The sequence below is a fragment of the Theobroma umbraticum genome, unplaced genomic scaffold (assembly GCF_002168275.2).
Source record: "Theobroma umbraticum cultivar Fairchild unplaced genomic scaffold, ASM216827v3 scaffold_44.0, whole genome shotgun sequence".
Classification (NCBI taxonomy): domain Eukaryota; kingdom Viridiplantae; phylum Streptophyta; class Magnoliopsida; order Malvales; family Malvaceae; genus Theobroma; species Theobroma umbraticum.
In genome coordinates, this window is record NW_018397255.1 from 5,793,393 (window position 1) to 5,802,101 (window position 8,709).

Genomic DNA, 8,709 nt, shown 5'->3' on the forward strand with positions numbered 1-8,709 from the left:
AGCAAAAGCAGAGAAGACTGATACTTTTGGAGCAGTAGCATAGAAAACTACACCGTACAGAAAGAAAGATCTACAAAGGAAGCAACCACTTGACCATGAAATGGTATATTGGTATATTGCATAGCCATGCCAATCAGTGGCCTCAATTTTATGATCAATCCACAACTGCAGGCCGTGCCTGCCAGTTGAATTCTGGTTCATTGAGGACTCAATTTTTGCGGTCTGAACTACCTAACAACATGCCAATTATTTCCCTTGAGATGCCTTAGAAGCTAAGTCAATAAAACATAACTTAACATCCCACTCTTGGTGCCGTTTCACCTTCACCACCTAAACTCTTGAATCATCAAGGATAAATATGCATTATTTCTAGTATTTTCCCGTAATAAACACAACCGCGCTGACAAATTGTCATAGAAAAAGAATTCATGAAAAGTTTTCAAAACCAAGTATCAAATATAATTTCCATAAAAGTTTATGACCGCAAACTGACACTAATTTAAATTTTCTCGTACAATAGCTATTAACATTAATGTTCTCAGGGGAAAAAAACCTTGAATATGAAAATTAAAGAAAATAAAAGAAAGAAGCATCACAATCACTCTCCAGCTACAAACATCCTATTAAGCAACATGGTTGAAAGATTCATGGAAAGGAATTGAGAGCACCAATTGTCTGCCCACCACCATATCCAGAGGGCCGGCATCTCAATCGCGGTGACACCAGCGGTCATCACAATTCACAACAGATGAAAGGCTTACATAATACATCGAGATCAAAGTACACCCTCCTTCAATGATCCCCACCTTCAACACTTCCCCACATCAACCAGAATTTGAGTTCACTTGACACAGGACACAAAAAAGCCAACTAAATGGAAAATGTAACTCACCATCAAAGCACTAATAAACTTAGAAGCACTTCCTGTGGACAATAGATGGACCAGACTCATCATACTCGCCCTTGGAAATCCACATCTGATGCAACAGGTAAAGCAAGAATGTCAGTCTTGGTCCTCTTGGACAATCAACTTATGCATAAAACATAACCAAATGTAAGAAAAACTATTTCACCTGCTGGAAGGTGCTGAGCGATGCCAAGATAGATCCTCCAATCCAGACACTGTACTTTCTCTCTGGTGGTGCAACGACCTTAATCTTCATGCTGCTTGGAGCAAGGGCAGTGATCTCCTTACTCATTCGGTCTGCAATACCAGGGAACATAGTTGAACCACCACTGAGCACAATGTTACCATAGAGATCTTTCCTGATATCCACGTCACACTTCATGATAGAGTTGTAGGTAGTCTCATGGATTCCAGCAGCTTCCATCCCAATGAGAGATGGCTGGAAGAGGACTTCTGGACAACGGAATCTCTCAGCTCCAATAGTAATGACTTGTCCATCAGGCAGCTCATAGTTCTTCTCAACAGATGAGCTGCTCTTGGCGGTCTCAAGTTCCTGCTCGTAGTCCAGGGCAACATAAGCAAGCTTCTCCTTCATGTCACGGACAATTTCCCGTTCAGCAGTGGTGGTAAACATGTAACCTCTCTCAGTAAGAATCTTCATCAAAGCATCAGTGAGATCACGACCAGCAAGGTCTAGACGAAGGATGGCATGTGGAAGGGCATACCCTTCGTAGATTGGCACAGTGTGAGATACACCATCACCAGAATCCAGTACAATACCTGTTCCAATAGGGAGATAATTCAGAGTTAGCTTGATTAGTTGCAATCTAAAAATATGAAAAAATTCATATAGGTTTCTATTTTAACAAACCTGTTGTACGACCACTAGCATACAATGAGAGAACAGCCTGGATGGCAACATACATGGCAGGTACATTAAAAGTCTCAAACATGATCTGGGTCATCTTTTCTCTGTTGGCCTTGGGGTTGAGAGGTGCCTCTGTGAGAAGCACAGGGTGCTCCTCAGGAGCAACACGGAGTTCATTGTAGAATGTATGATGCCAGATCTTTTCCATATCATCCCAATTGCTGACAATACCATGCTCAATGGGATATTTCAAAGTTAGGATACCTCTTTTGGATTGAGCCTCATCTCCTACATAGGCATCCTTCTGACCCATCCCAACCATGACACCAGTGTGTCGGGGTCGACCAACAATACTGGGAAAAACTGCCCTGGGAGCATCATCGCCAGCAAAACCAGCCTGCACAATAAACAAAATATCCGATTAACCATGATAAAGGGACATTTTTCATAAAGAAATAAACAATAACGGAGAATAAAACTCATATCCACAGATCAACTAACCTTCACCATTCCAGTTCCATTGTCACAGACAAGGGGCTGAATATCCTCAGCATCAGCCATCTTTTACAATACTGCAAAAAAAAATTAAGATAGTGAGTTGGATTCTATGCCCTTTTTAACAATCTAAACAAGCAAAATTAAAGACTTCCACAAATCAAGTTTTAGTTTCTTGTAATGACAAAAAGAAACACTTAAGTCTGACTACTTTCTTCAAATATATATGATAAAACTGTTCAGCATTTTAGCAAAGCTAAAAACAGAAAATTTTGCTACTGCAGCGGCACAAACAATTTTTATCAATTCAAAACGCATACAACATTCATTAGACAGCATCTAAGGGACTAAAAATTGAATCAATTATCCAAAGAAATAAAAATCAGAGTAGAGCCTTTCTTCAACCAATGAAAAAAACTTCGAAAATCATTAAATTTAGACAATAAATGCATTAATCTGTACAAGTGGAAGAAGATCAAGTTAAAAATAAAGGCAGAAAAATCAATTCTCATAAGATCTAAATAGAAATTGCAAATGTAATCAAGCAGATCAAGCTAGGTAAAGATCCAGTGACCAAGAGAAGCAGATCAAGCTAAATCTAACTCTCTAAAACTCTACAGAAACTTCTAGAACCCTAGATCTCAGTTCATCAGCAAAAAAGTATCGAAATCAAGCACACAGAATTCATAGATCGGTCGATTTGAAGTAAAATTGGAGAAGAGTTCAAAGATTTACCTGAAGACGAGAAACAAGGAGGAGATTTTAGAGAGAGAGAGAGTGGAAGAAGAAGCAGAAAACGACGACGCTTTTTCCCTGTTCTCTCTTCTCTCTGGTGCTGGAGGTGGAAATGGAGAGTTAGAGAGGAGAAAGGGGGTATTTATATATTATAAGCAGAGTTGGGAAATTTTTGAAATGCAAATGAAATTTGTAGCAAATTGAAAAGAATTTGGGAATCCAAAGGGGGAATCATTTCCACCACCAAGAGAAAAGATAGGGTGACCTGGCTGACAGCTTTTATTTCCCTCACCCCCCCCCCCCCCCCCCCCCCCCCCCCCCCCCCAACCCCACGTTCTTCGCCTTGGGATTTTGATCTAATCTCTACCGTTCGATTAAGCCTCAGCTACGCTTCTAATCTCAGCTAAACTATATATTCGCTCTCCGACTTGTTAGGGTCGGGTCGGCATTTTTATTTAAAAGACAATACCAAAAGAATGTCTTTTGCCGGCACTGCAGCTCGGCTTGGCTTGGTTTATATTTGCTTCACTCCGTCTGTTTTTTCCTTTTTCCACTCCATGCTTAGTGCTTGGTTGTTCAATCTATTAACCCTTAAGTTAGGACAAAAAATATTGCAATTAATAGTAAAAAAATATTTTATACATAGTCGTGAGTTAAAAATGAGATTACAGTATTTGATTTATTTTCTATTAGGTATATTTAATAAACTTTTAATTAATTATTAAACCAATTATAATTATTTAAATATAGTATTAGGTATATTTAATAAACTTTTAATTAATTATTAAACCAACGATAATTATTTAATTCCCATTGATGATTTTTTTTTTGCCAAATAACTTATAAAATTTAAAATATTCCACTATCAATATAATAAGAGCAACTAAAGATCATTAGCAAGAATGACTAAAGATCATTTTTTAATTTAAGGATGTCAACGGGTAGAATGTTTTTTATTTTTTAGATATTCTAACTTAAATCTCAGTAAATGACAGGATATTCACACTTTCTAAAAATGTAATTAAATTTTAAAATTGTTATTTGAAACCCTACACTAATATCTTACATATTACTCATTAAATATTCGTATCCATTAAATACTTGATTAAAGTAAATTTAAAATCAATTTTTATGTGTATTATTAATTAAAATTAAATTAATAAATTAAAATCAATTCATAAAAAAATAAATTAAAGCTTATAATCATATTTGGAATATTTAATAAATTTTAGTAAGTATTATATTAATTATAAAAATATTTATAAACAAAAATGATATATCTAACTAAAATTTAATATTAAAAATTATTATTTATAATTGCATTCGAGTAGTGAGTATCTTAAAATCACTATTTGATTGTTACTTGAATCTTACCTAAACTTAACTATAAGTATCTTAATCTTTAATCGGGTTAAGTAATTCAAAATATCTATTGACATCTTTTTTTTTTATTAAGGTGAATAAACTTATCAATTGAACCTTATTGGTATCAAAATATGTTTTATTTTCAATCAAAAGTTAGTGTTTCATTTATATCATATGCTAAAATAAATAAATAGCTGAAAATGCTAATATTTGGCTATACTTGCTCGCGGGGAGGCAAATCCCCAAATCTCAAATGCACCTAAGAATTCTATAATTTGTATGCAAGTGCTATCTTTGTTTTTTTTTTATCTATTTTTAAATTATACAATTATTCTCTATTCTAAATTTATGATCTAACCAAACGCGTGTTATTGGCATGTGTCAGCGCTGTTCAAGTCTTGAAGCAGTACGATTTGTTTACGTTGTAGTAGCACTAGTTGAAATTGAATGGTTTAATATTTACCTATAATAATTAAATGCACATTTTTGGTTATTTTTTCGACTTAGTCATTTCCCCTTGTGGTAGACTTTTCAAATAATTGGGCTAAAAGTTCAAATTGCCTCCACTTCTTCCCGACGCTCGTAAAGAAATACTGAAATATTGAAGTTGAAAACAAAAGAAATGTTTCTCTTGTTATTAATTTAATTTATTTATTATTCTTTCTTTTAATGCAAATTACAACAATATAGTCCCAAAATTTTTGAAATTGCGGATTACACAGATATTATGGTTATGATTTTTTTTTATATAAAATTTTCATAATAGAGGGAAAAAAGAAAAGAGATTCCTTAATTATTTGCACCGGGGATTGATTACGGACCAAGGTATGTCATAAAGCAAACCTAAAAATGGATAATAAATTTTTCCCTTTTGCCTATAAACTTGCATGTGCTAACATGTGGCAAGTACAATCACATCTATCTAAATTTATCAACGAAGTTGGAAAAGCAGTTGGCTAGGTTGGCACCTAAAATACCCAAAGGCATTTCAAGGAAGAAAATGAGGATAATCTAGCTACTAAATTATTGCTACACCTTAAAGTTTGGCCTTGGGGCTATATGCCACATTGTAAAGAGACACTCCTTCCATAGAGATCAGCGAAAAAAGTGACGTTCCTTTTATGTAGTGGCACACCATAACTTGCGCCATCAAGCCTCCATGATATATTACCATTTCTTTTAATATATTCTTCACATTACAATAATGTTGCACGTTTCATTTTGATTAATTCAATAATTTGGGTTATATCTTTGGGTAATACGTATTCATAAGTTGCACATGCATTGTTGTATTTGCTTCCTCACCTTTCATCACGTTTCTTTTTGTAATTATTTTATTAAAAAAAATTTATTTGTATATCCAAACAATTAGAATTTAACATTTTAATTTTTTAAAAATATCATGTCGAAAATCTTAAGTGAAAGAGACAGAATTTACGAGATAAAAAAGTGTTATCTCTCTTTGTCTTATTCAAAATTATATATAATAAAAAAAGAAATACTCATATTAATAAATTGTTAAATGAAATATTCATTTATTTAATTTTTTTCTTCTTTCATATTCAAAACTTTTTGGTACCCATTGTATCTAAATAATATTTTAAGACATCTAATGATTGGGTTTAATTTAACAAAAAAAACCAAAGAAATGGGAAGATTCGTTGTTTAGATTGTATGGAAACAAACAAAGTTTATATCGTGACCATTGAATCAGTGTAAAAGTAAATTCAAAGCAAAGAAATAATTATCATTTGAGGGTATATATGTTGTAATGGTATATGGAGTTACAAATGGTAGCCTAAAATCATTAATCTTTGCTTAGCTATCAAGAATAAGAAGAAGTCGCCTAGTTGGAGTAGTGTCCAAGTCAGAGTTGGTGGGAGAGCCATCGCCAAAATAGTACTAACAATAATAAAATCTAACAAATAATTCATATATTTAAGGAACAAACACATACAGCCTGAGAGAGAAAATTAACACGATGACAACGGAGTCACGTATGCAGATCCCATCCATGACTTAGCCGAAAAAGCAAAAACCAATGGCCATGTCGTCCTGATAATGACATGGCTAACAATGCAATTAAATCTGTCTGATTGGACTCCACATTCGAAAAAAACAGTGGAACACATCTTTGTCAATCAAAAGAGGAGTAGTGGGTAAACTGGCTGCCGTATTTAAATTTTGAAGGGAGAGGATGAGTGTACTCAGCCATACACCCTTTGGAAATTTTAAGGAGCAATGGTGGAACCCGTTTGCAGTTGGACAACCTCCAAACTACACTTTCAATGAACTTCAAACTACCATGTTTTAAACAAACCCATCCATTTCAATTTTGAATGAGAACAAAGCTTTTGGTTTTACATGGACTGCCCTTGTCCCTACTCTCTATGAACATTTATGGGACCACCCTGCTCTGTTGACACTGCCTTTGATAATTTTATCTTGTCATTGGATTTGATGACAAATTGTGACTTGGGTTTGTGGATTTTTGGTTTGAATTTACATGAATTGTTTTGTTCATGGGATAGATTCTGACGTCTGAGTTCAATGTTGTTGCACACAAGTAGAGATTCAAAACCTTTTTCTTTTCATAAATCTGTTATTTAACTATTATTAACAATTATAAGTTTTCTCAAATTTTAAATTGATTTTGTTTGATCTGTTTACTTAGCTTATTCATTTATTGGTTTCTTCTATTCAAAGCAAATAAAAGTTATTTAATCGTAATTTTACTTGTAAATGCAAGCTTATTAAAAAAAACTAATTGTCATATTATTTTTTAAATCAAATTTATTTTAAAGTTATTTATTTGATTTAATGATAAGTATGTGTATTATTCATTAAAAGAATTGGATTCAATTTTTCTCTTTCTAAAACTGTATTTGATAAAATAAACATTCATTTTCAATGAACTATACAAAAAGTTAGACTTAACAATTTTGAATATGACAAGATAAATGAAATAGGGTTAAGTTGGTTTGGATTTTAAGTAATTATATTTTTTGTTTTAATTGTCTTAACACAATTAAAACACAAAAATTATGTGTTTTAAATGTATCAAACTCGTTTAACTAGTTTAAAACATGTTTAATTAGTTATATTATTGTATCTTCATATAACTTGTGCTTGTTTATTATTTGTTTAATTAATCTTATAAATGTGTCTAGGTGACTTGTTTATAACCCGATTATAACCTATTTAAACTTTATATAAATACTTTCCTTTATAATAATTGATAATGGAGATGTTGGATTTTATTATACTTTATGGATATTGTTTTATTATAATTGTTTTATGATTATTAATTTTAAATTTAAATAATGAAATTTTACAATTCATTTGTAATTGTATACATTTTAATTTAATCATATTAATTGTTTTTAAATTTTTAATAGTATTAATTATTTAAATATATTATAAATCGTGTTGTGTTATACAAAATTTAACTTTATATATTTAATAAATTTATTTAACGTATTGTGTAGTATTACATGTTTAATAAACGTATCCATATTTGTATTTAAGATTTGGACATATTTAATTAATTATGTTATATTCATGATTACTTATACAATTACTGCTACTTGTACATGGTTAAAACACGTAAATATGAATAATCAACTCTAAGAAAAACTATAAAACATGTGAATATGAATAGTCAACTCTAAGAAAAACGATGTACAACTATTTTATAGAAATCTCTTTCCTTTTTTTTGTTAATTTGAAATTGGAAATAATACAGATTGATTTTATGTCAAGTTATATGTCACAAATCACAATGATCACTTGCCAAAAAAATAAGGCATATTTGTTTTAAATTTTTGTCAAGGATATACATAGCAATTAAAAAGTGAAGCAAGGCTTGTGTTTTAAAATTTTAAATTAAGGGATAAGTTAAAGGAAAATAATATGAGAATCTAAACCTTAATTTATGTTTTTTTCTTGTCCATGTTAAAATAATGTTTCATTTTTAATAGTTTTCATAGTTTTTATGAAAAGAGTGATAATAATACTATTTCTTTTTTTTTTTGTTTTCCACCAAAAAACAATATTTTTATTTTTATAATAACAAGCTTAACACTGAATCTGCCTAAAATGGTTAAATCTTTTTGGGCTGAAAGCCTAAAGAGCTGGGCTGCACTTACTAAAAAAAAAGGCCAGGAAGAAGGCCTTTTTATAAAACCCTTTCAAAACCCCTGCTGCTGAGATAAATAGAGAGTTGCGATCCTCATCTTCTTAAGGGGGGCGAGGGTGCTGGCTTCTGCTTTGGGTGAGAGATGCGAAGAGAAAGAAAGACCAGTTAAACACTGGAAGCGGCCAGAAATATGTGGATGAA

At 32.1% G+C, this 8,709-nt stretch overlaps 1 protein-coding gene across 1 annotated transcript; it reads right to left on the bottom strand.

Moving 5' to 3' along the window:
• Window positions 1–436: 436 nt before the first annotated feature.
• On the bottom strand, window positions 437–3,163 carry LOC110410022 (actin-7). Its single transcript, XM_021419590.2, has 5 exons — window positions 3,006–3,163; window positions 2,277–2,347; window positions 1,779–2,172; window positions 1,074–1,687; window positions 437–977 (listed from the first exon to the last, which is right to left on the bottom strand). Exons 2-5 carry the CDS (start codon window positions 2,334–2,336, stop codon window positions 912–914), a joined length of 1,134 nt encoding a protein of 377 aa, XP_021275265.1. The 5' UTR covers window positions 2,337–2,347; window positions 3,006–3,163; the 3' UTR covers window positions 437–911.
• Window positions 3,164–8,709: the final 5,546 nt, after the last annotated feature.

Coding starts and splice junctions, on each gene's coding strand:
- LOC110410022 (XM_021419590.2), bottom strand. CDS start 2,336: ATGGCTGATGCTGAGGATATTCAGCCCCTTGTCTGTGACAATGGAACT. Junction 2,173..2,276: donor ATGGAACTGGAATGGTGAAG/GTTAGTTGATCT, acceptor TTTATTGTGCAG/GCTGGTTTTGCTGGCGATGA. Junction 978..1,073: donor CGCTCAGCACCTTCCAGCAG/GTGAAATAGTTT, acceptor CTGTTGCATCAG/ATGTGGATTTCCAAGGGCGA.